This window comes from Xiphophorus couchianus, chromosome 3, assembly GCF_001444195.1.
Source record: "Xiphophorus couchianus chromosome 3, X_couchianus-1.0, whole genome shotgun sequence".
Taxonomy (NCBI): Eukaryota; Metazoa; Chordata; class Actinopteri; order Cyprinodontiformes; family Poeciliidae; genus Xiphophorus; species Xiphophorus couchianus.
Window position 1 is genome coordinate 18,433,623 of NC_040230.1, and position 21,724 is coordinate 18,455,346.

General features: G+C 36.2%; 2 protein-coding genes across 3 annotated transcripts in view; both read right to left on the reverse strand.

Moving 5' to 3' along the window:
- Positions 1-846: 846 nt before the first annotated feature.
- Positions 847-16,090, reverse strand: fxyd5 (FXYD domain containing ion transport regulator 5). Of its 2 annotated transcripts, XM_028012410.1 has the most exons (11): positions 15,980-16,088; positions 15,304-15,389; positions 14,029-14,074; positions 10,744-10,812; positions 9,416-9,535; positions 9,267-9,317; positions 8,714-8,758; positions 8,296-8,325; positions 8,134-8,208; positions 8,006-8,051; positions 4,965-6,777 (listed from the first exon to the last, which is right to left on the reverse strand). In XM_028012410.1, the coding sequence occupies exons 1-11, from the start codon at positions 16,035-16,037 to the stop codon at positions 6,753-6,755; spliced, it is 651 nt and encodes a 216-aa protein (XP_027868211.1). In that variant the 5' UTR covers positions 16,038-16,088; the 3' UTR covers positions 4,965-6,752. The 2 variants fall into 2 exon arrangements, with proteins under 2 accessions (XP_027868210.1, XP_027868211.1); XM_028012409.1 differs by lacking the exons at positions 4,965-6,777; positions 8,006-8,051 and adding an exon at positions 847-1,712 and having other exon boundaries at positions 8,159-8,208; positions 15,980-16,090.
- Positions 16,091-19,765: 3,675 nt separating this feature from the next.
- Positions 19,766-21,724, reverse strand: part of nphs1 (NPHS1 adhesion molecule, nephrin) — a 57,737-nt gene continuing 55,778 nt past the window's right edge. Inside the window, exon 29 of the mRNA XM_028009111.1 lies at positions 19,766-21,140. Coding sequence (XP_027864912.1) covers positions 21,051-21,140 — 90 coding nt within the window. The 3' untranslated portion in view covers positions 19,766-21,050. The remainder of the gene's footprint in view (positions 21,141-21,724) is intronic.

Sequence of the window (21,724 nt, forward strand, 5' to 3'; positions counted from 1 at the left end):
AGAACAAAGCTCTGCTCCAAAAACGGCAGATGACTAAGGGATGTTTTAAAGAGGGAACATGGCCGTCTCCAATATTAAATATCTATCAGTTACCTTTGGCCCTCGATCAATACCAGAGTAAAAATAATTGAAGTACTATAAAATCACCAAATTGTGAAAGATCGTCTGATTTTATTTATTTTTGGGGGAAAATTTTTCTTTTTTACTAAACAGATACTTGATTATCTTACATACCATAGATTACTAAACATTATTATTCTTTTATTTTATTTTTTATTTTTATTTTTTATTTTGGATATTATTCTTGCCTAATTAAAACTGACTCTGAAATTATATATTTTTTTGTATATCATTCAAAGAATCGGTGTCCCTAGTCTGGATCGTATTATAAAACTTTGTGGCGGTGCACTTTGAATTTAAGATTTTTATTTTCTGTGAGACATTGTACCATCTTTTAGTTTAACAAATAGATTTCTAGCTACGTTTCTTTGTGAGTAAAATAAAAGTTTGAAATTGCTTGGATTTCATTAAAATTTTAACACAATGCCTCCCAAGTGTTTTAAAAAGGACAATTATTGTGCTGACCTTCAAACATATTAACTGTCATTTTTTTTGTTTTTAGGTCAAATGACTCTGATCGTCATAGTTGCTGTGGTTGCAGTGGTGGCTCTGTCAGTCATAGCAGTAGCTGGTAAGCATTCTGTTTTTGTTGAGAGTGAAATGTGAACTTTATGTTCCCAGGGCTGACAGATGTACTGCCTTTCAGTACTTGGCAGGGATTTTTGTGTGTCTTGTAAAGCTGTTGCCTCCAAAGCAAATATGAACTTTCCTCTTATGGAGTTGACCTTTTTTTTTTTTTCTGCTTGCAGCCGTAATGTTGATGAAACGACAAAAGCTGAAACAGCAGCAAGGGTAAGATCAAATTACTTGTTTTATTCAAATGATTGGTTTACAGGTTTGTGTGTTGGTATTTATTTGTTTTGGGGCAGACTTCATGCTAAGTCAGATTCGGAGTCACAGAACCAGTCTGTTGGGTAACAGTCCTGCTTCTGCTTTTACTTTGTGCTCTACTTGGTCTAAATTGTCAACCTACAAAACCAAAGAAAAGTCACGCCTGAAAGAATCATCAGCATCCACCTACGTTAGCCCGTCTGGACTTGTCCAACAATTAGTGTTGCACCTTGTGTCCTCTAGAGTCACTAGTGAACACGCCCCAACTATCTGTCAAACAATGGCTTTGTCGGTGCCACTGGGAAAGTATGACCCAAAGGGACAGGACTCAACTTGTCCCAAAGCTTACCTCATTCACCGAGTCACAAGGAGGCAACTGAACTTGAAAAATTAACCAACCCAATAAACATGTTCTTGGCATCTTGACAACAACTGCTGAGACTCTGCATAACTGGTTTAGGTTGTTTTGCTGTCAGAGTTTTGCTCTTAGCATTTGGCCTCTGCTTTACCGTAATTTGGATTTTGAGAAATCTTGCAAACTAATCAGTTTCTTTTGTTCAGGAGGTGATGGATAAATTGCATGATGGAGGGTCGCAAGGGTACGGGGTGTTATGGAGTTCACAATCAGGTGGCAGAAGAAAAGCTGCTACAGTAATGACACCTAAGTTGTTGTGCATCCTAGGGTTAAATTCTTGTGCAGGATTAGTCACTGCCTCGCGGAGCTGCAGCCAGCTCCAGCGGTGTTTGGCACTGAATGATCGCTCTGTTGAAAAGAGGCTTAATCACGCAGCAACCTATGGCTTGTTGGATCAACAGTTTTCAGTCAGGTTTATAAGACCCACCTGGGGGATGAGCGGTGTTTTTGAGGTAACGCAGCGACCATGCACCTGTTAGAACCCAGCTTAATGAGGAAGCCATGCAATTTATTTTTTTTTCTTGCTGTTCTGCTGTTTATGGATGTTCCTTCTGTTGTTAAAGTTATCACTGAAAAAGAACCTAGTTGCCTAACATACAGTAGCATCACAACGAATTAGGATATCATTGAAAAGTTTAGTTTTTAAAAAAAGTTATATCTTTATCACTTTTGTGTAATTGAATAAGTCAATTACACATTGATTTTGTTCAGTTTATTGAATTAATTTTGTTTATCTTGCAGCTAATGAAAGTGTCAAATTTAGCTTCACCATAAATTGTACATAAAAACAATTAAAATGATTTTAATAAAGAAACAACTGGCTAATAAAAATCATTTCCAGATTCTTGGCAGTACAGTCACTCTTGTGTTTGACTAACTGATCAGGACTTGATCTGCCTGTGGCTCTCAGGTGTTTAACAGCAGAATTTAGCATATGTGTTGATGGGTTTGGCATTTTGTATCATCCTCTGGATTACATACCACAGATTCTCTACAGGTTTTGGTCAAGTGGGTTAGCAGACTATAAAGCCGGGGCCACAGTCAGGTAAAGCCTGCACTTACTGCACTTGCTATGGTCAGTTGTCAGGGGAGCGAATTGGCACCAAATTTGTTTGTGCGAAATGAGAGGAAGACTGGAGTTTGACCCAACTTTGGTAGCAATCAGACAAACATGATTGCATTTTTTGGGTGGATCAGTACCCAGTCGGCTAATGTGGCTGGATAAAGAAGTCACAACCCAGCTGCAAACAGATGAAGAGAGAGGATGTGAACCAACTAATAAAACTTTTTGTAACTGAATCGCTATGAGTATAAGTGCACAACAGCACCAGGCATAAAACACATCATCAACTAACTTTTTACAGTCACAGTGATTAAAAATAAAGGGATATCTGGAAAAAATATTTTTACTAAAACTAAATAAAACAAAGGGTCTTACTGAAATAATCATTCTCATGTTGAACATAAAGGTAATGAGAATTCATTCAACAATTTGACATTCCTGAATGAAGTTTCAATATAGCATTAAACTATTTATAATTAATTTGTAATGCTTGTTTACACAGTTCAGCCCAATCGATATATTGTTGATCTGTTTGTTTCTGTTCCCTCAAGCAGACTTTTCTTTTGTCACCCATTCTTTTCAAAATCAGTCAAGATTAGAAAAATTGTGTTAATGTCTTTCACAGCTTAATCTTAGTGATGCTGTGGTCATTAAAGCAGAAATTGGTACTTGGATGGTTGGTTTTTTACACCATTATTCTTATGCAGTCTGGGATCATGATCCTCAAATTAAATGCAGTCTGTAATACTTTAGACCAGGGGTGTCAAACTCCAGTCCTCAAGGGCCGCTGTCCTGCAACTTTTAGATGTGCTTCTGCTGCACCACACCTGAATAGAATAATTAGGTAATTAAGGCTCTGGAGAACTGATCTACACAAGGAGGAGGTCATTAAGCCATTTCATTCAAGCGTTTTGTACCTGTGCCACATCTAAAAACTGCAGGACAGCGGCCCTTGAGGACTGGAGTTTGACACCTGTGCTTTAGACCAAAGAACAGTTCAGTCCTCTTTGTTTATTTTTTTTTTTTACTTTACTTTACCACTGCAGGCTTCCAACATTTTTCCTGGTTCAGAAATGGCTTGACATAAAAAATGCTTGTTCTAGCATTTCTTCTAAATACATCATGGATGTATCTTTGTGGTTGTTCTTGAAGCACTGAAATCGGCCATACTTCTGCCCCAAACTCTTGATTTCCCTTTATTTCTCAAAACTTAGGTTATCTTAGTCTCTTGTGCACCTTTTTAAGTCATACTCTTTCTTTCCACTCTGGTTCCCATTTACATGCTTGGATACAGTGCTCTGATCAGCCAATTTATTTAGAAATGACTTTCCTTGTCTAAAGTGGCTGTCTGCTGGACAACTGTCAAGTCAGCACCCTTTCCCAATGATTGGAGAACATTTCTGCATGTAAAATATTTTTTTGTGTGTGTGTACATAAGAGCTCATTTCAGCCTTTTACAGCTGAATGAGATGATCACCTATAAACACTTGAAATATCTGTTTAAGAAATCTAAAGTTTTACCTTTTTTTTAAACTGACATTACACCACTACATTAACTTTTAAATTATTTGCTAATTCATTTAGATGCATCAGTCTCACCTTATTCTGTCTGCCACCTGTTTTTCAGGATTTACTCTGTACCCACTGAGCAGAACGAGAAAGAAACCATCTAGTTCCTGGCAGCGCAGCATCTCTGCACCGTAAAGCCAAGTGAGGAGAACAGGCCGTTATCTCCCACTGACTCAGGACACCTGAACTCATTTGCACCTCAGCCTGCTTATCACTGTCCACTCTCTCTCACATCCCCATAAACATATCTAACCTATGCAGTATGACTTTTTTTCTCTTTTTGCTGTAGTGCACCATTTTCTCTGGATCCCAGCTGTTTGTTCTCCATTTAGTTGGGGGTTTTTTTGGAAAGCATTCAAACCTTTTTTTAATTGGATTCTGTTTGAAGAATCCAATTTAAAAGAGGAACGTGTGGCTTGCAGCTTCTTTTTGTTAAAATTAATGATTTAGCTCAGCCAAACCTCCCCTCTTTTTTTTTTCAAAAGCATAAAATGATTGACCACTTAAGCAGAGAAAACTGTAATTGTGTTTTGATTTGGTGCGTGTGGAACAGGCCTGTCTGTGAAATGGTCGTTGAGTGAGACAAACCATGCTAATCCGCGCTAAGCCAGCTGAATGCTCACTTCCTTTCTCATTCACTTGTCTGACATCCTCTGTTCCTGGCCCAACGGGAGGCACTGTGAAGGCAAAACCGGCTCTTCATCTTTTTTCCAAGGCGCAAAGTAAAAATAAGTGGATACACCAGCTGAGCACACCTTTCAGCTGTAAAATAATCAGCCGTATTAAATAATGTTTAGTTCCCTCCCTTCTTTGTTTTTGCAAAGTTTCTGTTAAGTCATGCAGATTGTAAATAGCTTTCAGAAACCTGCAGAGTGCAATTCCTACACTGGGAGCAGAAAGGTTGCTGAGAGGGAGGGTAGAAAACTTAAGGTGGGATGATTTGGGAATTACGATTAATTATTTTTATTTTATTTTTCTTGATGAAGGGGTGCTGGATTCACTCACATGACATCAATTACACTATATGCAGGAAAGCTTTCTGTCAGAAAATGTTTCAGATGAAGTGGGACAACCCCAAAACCCTTTGAAACAAATACTTAAAAAATGTGTTGACTCAAAAAATCTATTTATTTCTAATAAATTGTGTCAACAAGAACACTGGGTATTAAAAAAAACTGTAAAAATGTATCTGGTGTTAAGCATCAGCTTAAGAAAAAATGCTTATGAATTGGTATAAAACAAATTATCCGATTGGTTCTAACTTCCTATATCTGAACACGCCTGCGTCATTTATTTCTGACTAGCCTTTTATGTGTCAGCATTTTATTGAGGCATAGCATAAACTGGAGTACAGAACATTTCATTTTTTTGCTAAGCATAATTTTATTTCCTGATTGTTTTATATGATACAACGGTATTTTCTTCACATTTTATTTCCCTAAAATGTAGAAGAATGTTTCTATACACTTGCTACCAAATGCCTCTCTGATATTAACTCATTGGAGAGCCTCTTTGTTGTGACACTACTCATGCAAAAAAAATGCAATATGTGTAGCATTTAAGCTTTTTATCATTATTTTACAAGTAAAAATCTGTCATCTAAAAATGTCTTGTGCATTAAATTTAACCCGTTATGAACAAGGTTTCAAAACGCAATCAGTAGTAATTGATTTTTAAATAATGTTATGAAGCATTAGTTTATACAATTAGGATATGCTCAAGTGATAAAAGCATGCAGGTCATAAGGAGTTAAATTTAAATTGTATATATTTACTGGGTGATACGTGTCCATTTTTTTTTTTCTAAGAAAAAATGGTTTAGGGTCTTTTGTAAGGAATTCCCATGATTAGAAAGTAAGTCCTGTCTTAAATATGTATTAGTGTTATATCACAGCAATAAGTTTAAATTTGAACTTCATGTTAAATAATTGTATTTGTATATGCACTTTTTTTATATGTATTTCTATGCCAAAGACATTTACTGGGGTATGCATTTAATTTCCAGAGCCTGTAATTGATGTATTATCAGCCAAGAATACCATAATCATTTTTGCACAGCTACAGACACCTTTGTTTGTTCTTTCAGTAATTAGAATGGGGAAACTGCTGTACATATAAAAAGATAAATGAACTCTGGATTTTTGCCTATTTTGACATTAAATATGCTAGAAAACCTACTTGCTGTCTATGTGTTGTTTGCATAACTGAGTTACCATATGGATACAAAGTTATTCTGTCATCAGATTCTCTTTATTCTAGGGCTTTTCTCACAAACACACAACCTCTAAGAGGCTTGGACACACTTGCTTAACGTTTTGGTGTTTTTGTTTTTTTGGCGGTTGCAGGACTGCCCAGCTTCAGTTTTAATTCTCATATGTGAAAAAAAATTAAGATTCCTCGGTGTACAAATATGTTTATTCATGACCTTTAGTGATTGACTTTTTTTTTTTTTTACAAAAATTTGTTTCATACAATTTGATGCAATTAAAGTTAGAGTGATCTTGTTCAGGACAATTTAATTTCCAGTACAGTTTATTTTATAGACATGAAAACAGATCCCAGGCTTTCCATTTATCAGCATGAGTCAATATTTGTTTGCTCAAACTTCCACCACAGTTACCAAGCAGTAAAATTAGCCTGTCAGTCTGCACACAAACGCGTTGCCAGGTGTTAGTGAAGTGTTTTTCTCTCTGACGGACTAAGTCGTTTGTAATTTCTTGAAACTTTCCATGGCTGCCATTGTTTGCACATCTTCTTATCCTTGGACAACACGGTATGATCTGAAAAATAAATACAAATACTCTGTGAACAAAAAATTATTGGAGCACCATTTACAGCAAGTACTGACATTTATTGAATAACATAAACAATGTTATTTGCAGTGGGCAAGTTATTGTGTTTTGGTCACTGAACAGTTTAATCAGAACCCTTTTGATGCATAAATCATCACAGAGCTCTTTGCTGCATTCTGTTGAACTGTTGCCTAGAATGAAAGCTTGTGACATAAATAAAATATAGTATGCAAATAATTAGCCATTTAATTTATTTCACCAATTAATTATTTAATCATTATATGTGAGAAGTACTTATGAGCTGGTAATAGCTGTACCAAGATATTAAAGACAGTTCCTCAAAACTGTTTTTCCATCATACCACTTCCACAGTTCAATATTTGCATTACAAACTAAATTAACATATCAGCTTAGTCTCTCTTACTGTTTTTGTTTTTGTAGGTCTAAGCCCATGGATTTTTTTTTTCTCAACTTGGACATCTTTTTACAAAACCTAAAGTGACTCATTGTGATGTTTTAGCATATCCATAGTTACAAATTAAACATGCCAACGTCTAAGTGTTATTGTTCGGAAGGCTGGGTACATTTCTTAATATAGGCTTTCTCCAACATAGGTGTAGATTTTTGAATTGGTTAAAAGCTCAAGGCCCTTACAGTTGGCCATCAGTTAAGAAGAGCACTATAATTTCTTGTCCTACCAGCATTGACAGTTTATCGTCTGTTGGTTAAGCCACAGACTCATTCCTTCCATGACTGGATGCACAGTGAGACTGTGCTTCTCTTAAAAACAACAGCTTACCAGGACAGTCTTGACTACAATCCAGTAGCAGGTGAACGTGTGAATAAATGGGTGAATGACTGAACATAGTGTTTTGAAGCCCTCTGGACTTGATAAAGTGATTGACAACTACAGGCTAAAGACAAAATAATGACATGTTATATAATGTACATAAGTTTACCTGTGAAAATAAGTTAGCTGCTGCATGCTGGTTTTCTGATTTGATTGATTTTATGAGCTTATGTTCTACAGTATTTGTCACAAATGTTGAAGTAAATGTTGTAAAGCCGTATATTATTTAAGAATCTTATCTTTTAACATGCTTAGACTAATTTGTGGCTGCTCTTTTTGTGATTTTACCACACTTGGAAAGGAGTTTTACAGATGCAAATGAGTTTTAACTAGCTCCAAGTAGAGGTTGCTGGTACAAATACTAACTTCGATGACCTCTTGTGACACTTGGGCAGCCGGCAGACCTTGCCACCTGTAGTCAAAAATAAGCAAAATATTAAGAAAGCTTCTTGACTGTAAATAGGAATTATTACATATAAAAAAATCAAACTTACAGCCAATGATCATAATTCCCATAACGAAGAGCACACTGGCAATGATCAGGCCAGCGTATCGCAGAGATTGATAATCTAAACAAGTGACATATATGTTAAAGCCCCTCTCATACAGGCGCTAAGTACTTTCAGAAAAAAAGATACAGAAAAGAGCTTCCTTACTATAGGTGAAAGGTTCATCCCACTTTGGATCTATATGACACAAAAGGTAAGAGAAGAAGGATCTATTCAGGATTGAGTGAAGTCAGTTATAGTGCTGAACAGTACGCATTGACAGCAACAACAACAGCAACAAAAAAGCAGAACATCAATGGGGAGCAACTGTTAGCAATGCCATGATAGATCTGCTGGGTCAGGTGACATGCTGTAAATCTCATCTTCGGTAAACTGAAGCAGTGTAAGGGCATAAATATCTCATTTTACATAAAGTACAAGCAAGAATGAATCTTTAGGCAACAGGGTGGGTTTTGCTTAGGAGGCAGGGAACTGTGATAGTGTCAGCAAGCCAAGGGATGTTAAGACAATTACAATACCCATGGCATTCATGGGTAATTGTGTTGTAGGAAGGAAATTTAGTCACCCCAGACAGTTTTGTTTTTGGCCGTTGTTTTCTCCGTCGATGACACTGTGCAAGGTGGAAACAAAATGGAAAAAAACATTACATCATTTGACTTTTTAAAATCAACTCCCATTTCTATTTATTATTCATAGAGTCTAATATTTATAATATCCTTTTTATACTTTACTGGCTTAATTTTAACCATTGCATTTTTTCTTCCTCCATGATTTGTTGATGCCTCATGCTCGCAACATCAATGCATCATTACTTCACCCAAGACTCTAGATACGTCCTCATGTCTAACTTCATTTTTAATTGAATGTTTCAATATATCAGTGAAATGAGTTTCACATGAAACTTATACAGAAGGCTTTTCATCCTTTCAGTATTTGTTACTGCAATTCTTTATTCCAGCCAGTGAGTCCAGCATTGTGAAAAAAAAAACAAAAAAAAACAAAACAACTACTGTATTTGCAAAGGAAATTGCAATTGCTTATTTAAATTTGTTGCGGTCTCAGTTTGTCAGCAAACTCAATGGCTCCACCAACTGTTCAAAGTTGAAGAAGTGGGATACCTGTAGCAGATGTGGGCTTTGTTTGAAGCTCTTTTGCCTTCTGAATGAAAGCTAAAAGGAATACGAACATGGAACAAAAAAAACATCAGGTTAGGCAGGAGTCCTAAATGTTGCATATAATTTGAATGGCACGCCGCTCGCTGTGCTACCTGTTGTTCTTGTTGCGGATACGGTGGAGCTGACTGAAGTGTTCTGGGTGTTATGCCCAGATGTGCTTTTCTCTGAGAGATCTTTCGGGGTGGTCTCAGCATTTATGGTGGTTCTGTTTCCTGGTGGCACACACAGAAAAATCAACTGAGAATGTTAAATGAAACACAGAAGCTTTAATTACATAAATAGAGTGAATAGATAATTCTTCAAAAAACTAAGTACACTGAGTGATCTACGGAAGCATATTGTTGTCACTGAGGAAAATAAATTTTTGAACACCATTAAGTTATAACCTAATAATATATTGTAGAAATACATAGAATACACATGATTTTTGTAGCATATTTTCAACTAGATGGTGATGCGTTTAGGCTACATTGACAGCAAGACTCAACAGTAGGATGCCGTAGGTATATCAGGTTCATTTGGAGTACATGTGGTAAGAAATGAATGGCTAAGATCATGGATAACCTGTTCTAGTGATACCTATGGAAATCATGCTGCAGGAGTCTATAAGCCACATAAAATTTGGTCCAGCATTTACATAAACACATAACATCAACTTCCTCTTTTGCCTTTGCTCCAACACACTGGGGTGAAAAACTTTGAACAGATCTCATATTTTACGCTAGAGTCACATATTCATGTTAGACATTTCTAACGTGATGAAACATTTCATTTAGGATCCTTCTCAGTGCGCATACTGAAAATGTGGCAAAGCTTCACCAATTCCTGTACTTTAGCCATTGTACGAGCCTTCATTATACATGCACTAAAAAACTGCCAAATCTGCATAAAATTATCAAGTTTATACAAAGAACATCAAGGAGAAACTCTGGAAAGAAAGTTGGTGAGCTGTTTGTTTTAAATACCAGAATTTCTTTGGTTTGTAAAATCAAATCCCAATGAAACACATTGAAGTTTCTAGTTGAGTCAAAATAAGGAAAATTTTAAGAAATATCAGGGGGGTTTTGTAAGGCACTGTAATGACACCCTGAGCAACAACCACAAAATAAACATAAGCTTTGGATTAATTTATTTTATACTTTACTTTATACATCCTAAATATTTGAAAACACAAGAAAAAAAATGCCATTCAATTAGGGCAAACAGTAGATGTGTTTATTGTCATTAGTCAGAAAATGGTTGCAAGAAAATAGCTCCTTTCTAAACTTGCTTAGAGAGCTGCAGCAAAGAGTGACATCTCGGAGTCGGCAAATCTGCTTGAGAAAATGATTTTTGAAACATTGTAGTATGTCTTAAATCAGGGGTATCAAAAACTGTGGAGGGTGCTGTAGATAGAGACAGCCAGAAGGAAGTGTCTTACCAGTGGGAGTCATAGGTTTGGTGGGAGACGTTCTTTGATCTGAGGGAGTTTGACTCTGGGCCCATGACACTGTGGAGAGAAATAAATGCATTTTTAATCACCAAACAGAAACAAAATGGAGTCAGATGAAACAGTGGACTTTCACAGGAAGAACAAAGCCCAGTGTTGTTTATGAGTTTCTCTAACAAACTGTCACGTATTTCTTGGCTGAGGCCAAACTTCAGAATATGAAGTAGAGGGAGCCCTGCAGATCCACTGAGCATGTCACAGTGGCAGTCCTGTCAGTGAATGGGGCTGTGAGGCAACCTCCAAATACAACAGAGTCAGATTGTTGAGTGAGACCACGGGACAGAGCGGCCCATTGTCTGTGTGCTCACTCAACACCTTCCAATTAGTAATTAAGTTACACAAAACTTCTGCTTTGTGGAGGCAGTGCATTGATTTTGACTAATTACATGAACTGGTAAAAACTGGCTGGATTAAATGTGTAATTTAATATTTAAAAATGTGTTTGAATGTTTTCAATGAGCAGTTTGTATGCAATCATGAGTAGTTGAAGAGCATCGTCTCAACAGTTTCCGTAAATTTCTCTTGCAGTTTCAGTTTCAGCTGTTTTAGTCCTGCTAACTGTGTAAATGTAGACTTGCAGCATTGTCACACTTCTGAATATTTAATCCTCTTTTTTGAAATATAATCCCAATTTATAGTTTAATTATTTCTGATCTACACATCAGCCTTCTAACATGATGGATTACCATTTAGAATATGGAACAATTTTTTCCAGGCCTCCAGGGAAATTGGCCTGACTGCAATTCTGGTCTCAAGAGGAACTAAAAATCATATGTCCTTGCTTTTTTGGGACATTGTTTCCACCAGTAACACCAGCTTCATTTATGTGGTTCACTGAATTATTTATTCACCTTCACACAGAGTCTGAGCTTACAGTAATAGATTAGGAATTTTGAATAAAACAGCCCAACATAAATGGCAATTATGCAACTCAGTCCGTGGAATATGATGGCTTGTTTAAGCAACCCAATGCTAGGGGTAATAAACATAGCTAATGCTAATGTAAAGAATAATGCAAGACAATATCAGCACCCTTCAAATCAAATGTTTATCACATATGCATTTTGACAAAAACATGTCACTTAGCTTTTAAAGTTACAAGTGTTTTAAGTGTATAATTATATATTATGAGTGTAAAGAGATAGCAAGAGATGTCAATATTTGATGCCCTGAAATTTCACAATGGCTAATTGCAACCCATGTCATAACAACCAGTTGAGCAATCAGTAAGTCTAGGTGTTGACTAAGTCTCAAATGAGTATTCAGAAGAGCATCTGTTGAGAATGTGCAAAAAAATTAAGACCCTCATGGATTCCCCTTCTAAACCAGCCTACAGTGACTTGACACAGAGAACCGCGATGTAAGATACCAACTCGTAAAAATGAGAAATCACATCTTGCTATTAGCTTCTATGCTAAGGTGGCATCTGGAACTCCTTTTATGGACTACATTAAATAACAATTTCACACGATTTCAAGGAATCTGGTTTGCAATTGAAAATCTTTAATTACAAAGTGCCTTTCTGAAATCTGAACTGAATAATTCCACAGTGAATAAAAAGCCAAATTTGAGATTTATGAAATCTAGCTGCAAAGTCATTTTCCACAGGGGAGGCTGTCTACAGAAAAGTGTGGCGCACTCCATGACTGTATAATTTACCTATATGCCATACCAATTAATGGCTATGAGATATACTGAAGTGGGAGGTGTGTCCCCAGGTGCCGCAGACCACCTGTGGACACACCTTTCACATGTGTGAAAGGGCATACAGACATTCCGCAACCACATGGCCGCACATCAACTGTTTGACTTTGGATGAAGTAAGAGAGAGCCTTTAATCAAGTTAAAGGCATTTTGACATTAGAACCACCTAACAGTGAGACAAACAGAAAAAACAACAAAAAAAACGCGTAAAACCTGGACTAAAATATTTTACATTGATTGTAGATCCTTTAAAACACAGTTTGTGATTTGTGAGAAGTGTGTGTGGATGTGTTGAAATAAGGAAGTTCATGAATGGGATTTAACTTTTTTGATGAACTTTAAACTAAACAACATTGTTTTTTATATGATGAACAAAGCACAACTCTCCTTGGGATAAATAAAAGGACCTTTACTCAGGAGTTAGTGCTCTGTAATTTTGGAGCTCAATACACAAATTTGTGCAGGAAAGAGGTACCACACTCCCCCAACACGCAAGGCAGAAGAGCAATTCAGACTGTTTTACAAGTGGGAGGTATGAGGATACATGTTAGTTATTATTTTTACCTGGTACTAAACATAATATTATCCAATGGCTTTGCCCTTGCCATCGAAATACAGAATATGCTGTGATGTTTCTTTAACCTTTTTCTGTTGTTACTTTGGAGTAGCTGCAGGTACGGGCTTGGATCAGCTGTGGATTTGCAGGTAGAGCTAAATTTAGCTCAAATAACAGCACAGATGTCTTCACCACAGTGTTGATTTTGTCATTTGATGTGTTTTAAAAGAATCACAATTTAATAAAAAAGTAACTCCACTTTTTTAGTTCTTTAAGAGCAGCTGCAATTAAAAATCTGAATAAGAAATTCTCCATCAAAAATTTAGACTTGGCTTGCTCTCTCAAAAACTAATAAAAATGTGTAAGAGGATGAGATGAGCTATATTCAGAGTTCGGCCACTGAAATCCATTTATTGTGTAAAAATAACAGTACAATAGAATTAAACAGATTTAAAGTAAGCCTGTAAGGTCCAGGTTTGAGGAAATTGAACGTTGTTCAGAGTACTTTGGTGGTAAACTAAGATCAGAAATTAATTATGTTTTAACTTGTGGATCTAAACTTAGAATTAGCTTTTAGGTTGAATTGTTTACAAAATCATTAATTCTGAAAATAATAAAAAATGTGTAGATTCCCCCCCCCCCCAAAAAAAATCATAAAATCTTTTCTGGTTCTCAAAAACCCAATATAATGTAACGTCTCATCTTCTGAGCAACATGTTTTGTGACACCTCTAAATATATGGACATTGTTTTAACAAATGGCATCAAAAACTGACTATTTACTTTCAAAACTGCAAAAACAATACAAAGCTAAACAAAATGGAAATCTACATTTTAAAGTCAGTTGCTTAATACGGTTGTTGCATGTAATTGAATCCAGTTCATTTCATTTCAAACCCAGTTCACATATTAATTTACCATAAGCAAATTTAGTACCCAGGGGATTTCTGCACTCACCTTCTGACATGACAAACAGAAGACATATCAGCGCAGCCTTGTAAATCTGAAAGAAACAGACATTTTGTAGAGATGATGATTCATAAAGAAGGCATAAGAGGGTGAAGCAAGATGAATGTTAGAAGGAATAATCCAAGAAATAAGAAATATAAGTATATTTTTAAACAGGTAAGCTGAGATCTATTATTTTAAAATAAGTCATACAAAGTACTTATTCATGTGTAAACAGAAAACCTTTTTCAATTGACCTTTTGGTCACTTTGAGCATTCAACGGCAAGACAATGTGCATAATGTGAATATGCCCAGCATCCAATGAAAGGTCTGTCTAAATGATGATTGCATTGACACTGGAAGAAGATGTGCAGTTAATGTTCACCAGACAGGAAGCCATGGCTTTTAAGCTCAGCACCACATGGCCACTTATGCTTCCTTCCTCTTCCTCTCTTGGTCCCTGAACGTCATTATTCACACTCTTTAAACAGTGTGAGAGAAAACAGATCCCTACTTCTAAAATCAAACTGTGAGAAACTTGTTTTTGTTTGTCAAAACGGAGTGACTGAGGAGACATATTGTGTGCACAACCCTCCCACATGTATCCTTGTTGCACTTTGTGGCACCGTAGGAATTACTGTATCGTAGTTTTAAAGCTGTCACCAATTAAAAGTTGGCATCACAAGATGTGTTGAAAATATTTTTAACATAATGGAGACCCTGACTCTGAGAGTAGACATCTTCCTCCCCCTCAACATACTGCCTTGGAAATAAAAAAAAAAGCTTTCCATTACATTTGTCTGTCAAACAGGTAAAAAAAAAAATAAATAAAAAAAAACAAAAAAAAAAACAGGACTAGTTATAAGTGGAGGTCGAGGCCAGAGACCAGTTTTGAATCTCCTCCCCTTCAGAAAATGAAATTTCAATCTTTGACCGATCCTGGTGGCATCTCATCCCCTGGGACGGCGACAGCATGGCAGGTGAGCATCCGTGTACGTCATGAGCATTGACAGCTAAGATTAGCAGGTCGTGCCAATCTTCATTTCACTTCAGAGCATATGTCAGGATGAGGCCTGTATCCCCTGGGCTGTACAGGCGTCTCTCGCTTCCCTTGGGCCGACCCGCCTGCCTGTTTGTCACATCTAGCTCTCTCCCTCACTCTCTGGTTTGTCTGTTCATCCATTTGTCTGTCAACCCCCATCAGTCTCTTTTGACTCGGCTTCACCCAAAATCAGCCCTGAGCATTCAGATATTTAGTCTTTAATCTAGACTATTATGCTTACCTTAGTATCCATCCTGAAAGGGGTTTGGCTCCAGGGATGGGTCCAAAGCTTCATCATCCACAGTGCTTTCCTCTGTAAAATGACCTCTTGACAGGCGGGTAAAAAAAAAAAAACTGTTAAAAAGGCCACACCCATGTTGCTCACCACAACCACTTCCGCATCCAGAGACTTTGTCTCTCTCACCCACTCTTCTTCCATCTGCTCACTGAAGCAGGTTTTTCACTTTTACTCTCATCTCTTTGTGCAGTACTGTTTTGCCTCAGCATTGTGGATTCTCTTCACATTTCAAACCAACCTCTCTAATTAACACTTTTCAACTGAACTACCAGTGTCAATATCAGTAGCTCACAAAAAGGAATAAACATCCTTGTAATGAGGAAATGTATTAATATGAGGATAAATAAACATCATAATTATACAGTTTATTGATCTACATAGTTAATGTATATCCTCCCCTGTAACGTCATGGCATCAAGACGTGACTCACTTTGAGCACAAAGTTTTATGAAAGCTTTCATAGAAGTAATTCTGCCTACATTTTGTTACTTTTCTTCATATAGGAGTTAGATACATCAACAGTTTATTAGAAAAAAAACTATTTAGTCAAAGGTAATATAGTACAAATATACATTCTTCCAGTTTATCATAATCAGATGAAGGTTAAAGCCATTATTACCACCTGGTTTACTTGCTTTCCCCCCCGACAAAATAGTTAAGCCACTATCACAAGACATTCACAAGAAAAGAGGTAGTAATTGTGATCCAACTGCATTACTCAACTGAGAGGCACAAACATAGGCTGTTACAGTAAACAAAGGCTGCAATTCATCTACATGAGTAAAGCACAGCCTTTGTCCCTCAGAGTGGGAGCAATTTGTACCCAGCTTACAAACTTCCAGTCTTTATAAGAATGTCAACTTAAACTATAATAATTCTCCACCTGTAAACAGGGTTGTGAAAATTATTTATCCCTTACAGATATCCTTTTTTTTTGCTTGCACCTCATATTTAGTTATTTGTGATAATCAAAAACATGTTTTTGTTGCAGAAAGATGTCCTAGGTTAAAACAAAATGTGGTTTTCATGTGATGATATGTGGTTATGCCTCCCCATGGCAGTAAGTGCCACAGATTTTATTTTGAAAAAAAACAATTATATAAAACAATGTGACTAAATTGGTCAAAATATTGTTGTGTTCATAGCTGACAATGTTCAAAACCTTCCTTAAGGTTTCTAACAATCAGGAACCATAAGGAAGCCTGGAATGAAATTTGAGATCACATAAGTCTTAAAACAACATACTCTACACTATGCAGCCAACAAAACAGGGTTGGATTCAGAAAGATAGTCCCTGAGAGCAAGGCATTGCCAAACCACGTTTTGCATGTATTTCCGTAGCTTGGCTATGGAAGAGGGAAGTAGGGTTGCTTCTTCCTCACATAACGTCACTGTGAAACTTCTGTATATTCTGCAAAACGGAAGTTAAGTACATACAATGAGGTCAATTAAGCAACTATAATCCTTTATCAGATACACTGTAGAACATATTCTGCTTCCACAACTTAGCTTATAAAAGTGACCTTTTACAAAAAGGTCACTTTTTTGTAAAAGCTATCTTTTATAAAAACTATCTTTTGGTAAAAGCAATCCTTTTTTTTTTTTACAAAAAGGTATCATTTATATATATAAAAAATACATCTTAAAACTAACAAGCCATTTTTTCACCTAAATTGCTGTTTACTGGACATGGTCTTTCTTTGATGAAGCTTGACAACGGCCATGTGTTTGGCTTATTTGTCAGCTTTGTTAACATGCATATACTGTACCTAATCAATTGTCTGGGCAGTGTAAATGTGTTAAAGTGTATTTGTGCTTTTCTAGGTTATTCTTTTTAAAGTACAATCAATTTATCTGGAAGAGAGTGGGTGCCTGGCCTACATTTTCCCTTGTAGAGGCTAAAGGATAACACAACTTCAGGTAGCAGGAAGTAGTTTGTATCTTTGATAGGGATGCTAACAAAATGTTATCAGCTTTAGCAATATGAATGGATAACATAAATAAAAATAAAAAATTGCAATTGAATCTATAAGCTAGCTGCTACATTGCATCTAGTTGTGCAACAATGGACCAACATTAAAGTTGTAACTCATATTTTCTAAGTCTCTTCAAACAGACATCATGGATTGAGATTAGAAGAAAGACTCTCCGGTAGCAGTCAGTCTAATAATGAATCTGAAGAGGCTTCTGACTGAAGACTCTTGCTATGACAGTCTTCTGACTGTCATGACTTGCTAACAGCACAACTGAAGAATTATAGAGATGTTACAAAATTTGTAGTTTAAAGGTTCCCTGAGCTATTTCATGCAGAAACCATTTAAGTTTCTGCAGAATTATTCCATCTAGTGTTGTGCAAATTAAAATACTGATGCTTTTGAGGATGTTGCTTTTACAGTACTAACATGATAAAGGTTGCGTTAACAATAATTAATATGCTCACAGTTTGTGAAGGTGTGGTAAATATTAAAGCCAAACAGTGTACAGCTGGAAACCTGCTGATATTAACTGACTCATTTTCATTTGTCTAATTAGTAATGCAAGATGCACCCATGTTCTCTTCCCTGCAGATAAAATCCTTCCCCATTATGTGTTTGTGTGCAATGCATTATTGTGTTAAGTTCTAATAAAAACAATATTGAATTTTTGGACACAATAGAAAATGTTAAACTTAGCTCAGAAAGGGCATTAAGAATATACTGTACACAGAGTGAAACATGGTGTTGGAATATTCATTCTCTGGGATTACATTTCTTCAAGTAGAACTAATTTTTTGTTCAGATGAATGAAATCATGAGCAAGTCTGAAAACTGGTAAATTATTATTCAAAACCTGTGGTACCTGCTGCAAAGCCAAACAAATAAGGAGGGACTTCTTTTCCTAGCACCTTTCTAAGCATATGCCTAAAGTCTTAAAAAAAAACTTCAACAGAAAAAAAAGTAATTTTATAAAGTCTTGCCTTAATTCAGAATTAAATCTGAAGAGTTTTTTCAACAGATGTCCTCACAATAGCAAAACAGGAAACATCTTTTAATGTAAACATTATGAAAAGCTAACAAAGCATTGTATTTATCTTTCAAAGACAACAGATGCATTAATTCATTTGTAGTATTTGATCCACACCAAAAGTACCCAGATGCATAGTACAGTTAATGTGATCATTAAATTAATTTCCAACTGGATCCAGTTGAATAATACATGCAATAGCCAAAACGTACATCTATTTAGCATGACTTTATTATATCATCAACAGGTTGCACTAGCCACTAAAGTTACATAGATACTTTTTGGAAAGGGATTATTTAATCATACACAATCACATGAAAAAAATAACCTTAGACCTTAGGTAATTAAATAATGTTAATTTTTTCTCTTTTGGTTTAATTTTCCCCTCTCAAAGATTCTCTGAGCTCCCTTGAGATTCTCCTGGAAGCAACATATCAAAATGTTCATGAGGCAAGTAAGGAAAAATAGAAGGTGACATGCAGCATTGAGCTGTCAAGCTTTCAGTCTAGCAGATTACTGTTCGTGGCTGAGCTGAAACGAAGCATTATGAGCAGGCTTTGGTATGAAAACAGAGCTCAGTTAGACAGGAACTTAAACAATTGTTCAGTAATGAGACAAACGCACCTTGACGGCTCATAATGGAGAATAGCAAGTCTGGGAAAGAATGCTCAGTGAGAAATATTGAGATGTATCTCCAGGCATTCAAACCCCACTAAGGAAATTTGTGGGTTTTGCAGATTTAAATTGCATCTTGCATCCTGTAGGTAAATATTTTCATTGAAAGAATGCATTGATTTTTGTTAGAGCCCTGCGGGGCTTTTCAGTCAAAGAGAAAAATATATGCAGTGCGTAATGTACAGCAACACTGCTGTGATGAATACTTTATAGAATAAAGGCGGACATGACATGAAGACAGGTAAGAGCTTGAAACTTCGTGTTTGTGCACACAATCTTAGCCAATAAGGGTGATGCTGATTCTGATCTGCTAAAGGCAAGTAAGTATTCAGAGTATTCAGCCAATGATCTGCGGCTTAACAGCTTCATCTTACGCTTAAACTGCTAAGTTATAGTCACTGATACAGGAAGTAAGCATGTATGTGATACATATTCGAATTACAATCAGTCAATAAATGTAAAAATATTCATATTAATGTTTTCAATTTGCGTTGAGCATAATGCTACTTTTAAATATTAAAGTAGGCGACATGTTATTACAACTCCTCCACTTCTTCTCTTAATTTGTAAACCCTTTTCAAAACCATCAAGCTTTCTTCCACTTATTGATTTATTAGATAAAATTCCAGTAAAATAAACACTAATTTGTGGTTGCGTAAAATAGCAAAATATGAAAAATCTAAAATATTTTTGCATGGAACTGTGGGTACAACAAATTATTGCAAATGTCTGAGCAGTATTGGATAGAGCAAGGTAAACCATCACCAGGGTACGATAGTAGTTTGAACGAATATGCCAAAAGGGTTTTTATTCAAATATGCACATATTTTCTTAATGTGTGTGATTCTGCAGGTCTTCAAAAGGAACTTGGTGTAAAATACAATTTTATACTAAAATTATTTGAACAAGTCCAGACTCACAAACTGATTTCTGACTTGAATTTTTACACTGTTTATATTTCATATGAGAAGATTATCACAATAATTTCTTTTTCTTTTTCTTTGTGTAAATACCATTTGATATTTGACAAAGAGGTACCAAAAGTACTGGTTTTCTATAAAGCAGAGAATATTTTTTGTTGCAGTAGCCACATATGAAGCTTAGCTTAACCCTTTTCTCTTCTCAGTCTCTCTCTTTCTCTCTGACTGCAAATTCCCAGCATGGTCTCTCCCCTTCACCAATGCTTTAAGCTGAATTCCAGTCCGAGAGAAAACAGGATTATAAAGTCTGGTCACAGATATGGCTTCTCTCGTCTTAAGATGAAGCTGTGCTAAATACCGCTCAGTATGATCCCATTGTAGGGACTCCGTAAGACCAGCTGTCAGATCTGAAAAGTCTTTGTAGTCGGTGGGGGGAGGGAGAGGGCCCTGTCATCAGGTTCTCATCTGGATACACACTGGAAAATGTTAATGTCAGATGGGTCAAAAGGATGATGTCTGCTTGGGTGGCACCGTGAGCCTCTGTTGCTTCTGCTCCAGTGCCAACCGCACACATATCAGTTCATTTCTATCTCTAACCGACTGATTCATGTCTACCTGCAGGCCCGTAGGAGGCAGTGGGGGGAGTGTGGGTAATGACGATGACTCGGCTCTAAAAAAGAGGCAGAAAGTGGAAGGGGGCATAAAATGAGGAGCAGAAGTCAAAACTAACCTTATAGTGTAATATAAGGATATTTATTGAAAGAAAAACAATATTTATTACGTTGATATTCCTGACTGCAATAAGGGGACCGAAGCTTTCAAATCTTTCCTCTACTGTAGCTTTCTTCTTGCCTTCTATTCAGCAACAGTTTGCAATTTATGACAGTGAATTAGATCAACTTATTATTTTAATGGTTAAAAAGTAAAAACAAAACTTTAAAGTTGAAAAACTTACATTTATTTTTGCTCTTAATTCAATATAATTTAAATCAAGTTCTAGAAAAAAAAAGACAGGAGTATATACTTCTTTACAGCAATTTACTCAGTTCCTACTATCGAGTCAAATTATTTAATTGATAGCATTGTCTCAATCTAGACTAATTCTCCTCGCAACTCGAAGGGTAGATCATAATCCTGCTCCGGTTGTTGATTATTCATGAACTGCCCGTCTCTCTTGATACCCTGTAAAAAGAGAGAATACAGTTACTGTGGAAAATGATTTTCCTCATTAAAAACTAATCTACATATCAGACTAAGATAATCTGAATAAATATATTAAGGGAAAATGTTATCCATAGCAACCTGGTTACACATTAAAAATTGTTCTGGGTTCTTGTGATGAGTTGCCCATACACTTAAAGGAAGGCTCTCTACTGCTTCATGTTTTTTTTCCTATTTGTAGATAATGGTTTTCCCTTTGGTTCACTCGAGTCACAAAATTATACGGCTTTGTAACCCGTAACAGACTGATGGATGCCAATAACCTTTTGAATTCTTGAATTTCTTTAAAATGGAACATGTGGTATTGCTTTTTGAGACTTAGTCTTACTTTCTCCTTCATTTCTACTTTATCTGAAAGCGTCTAAGTTATTTTATGATTCTTCAAGGTTTCATGGTACATAAGCTTGGCGTTGGCAGATAAAATTAAACTCAACTTCCTGAAACATTACAGTAGGAGCGGGTTGCTTTTGATAACGTTTTCCTCTCAAGTGAAATACTTGAGAAGTTCTTTTTATATTAAAATTTGCTTGATGATGACAAAAAGC

Bases quoted from the DNA above. Each gene is read 5' to 3' on its own strand.
- fxyd5 (XM_028012409.1), bottom strand. From the start codon at position 16,037: ATGTCTTGTGATAGTGGCTTAACTATTTTGTCGGGGGGGAAAGCAAGT. The intron at 10,813-14,028 runs GTGAGTGCAGAA...TTCTCTCCACAG, and splicing joins TCTGTTTGTCATGTCAGAAG to TGTCATGGGCCCAGAGTCAA. The intron at 8,759-9,266 runs GTATCCCACTTC...CACCTTGCACAG, and splicing joins AAAGCCCACATCTGCTACAG to TGTCATCGACGGAGAAAACA.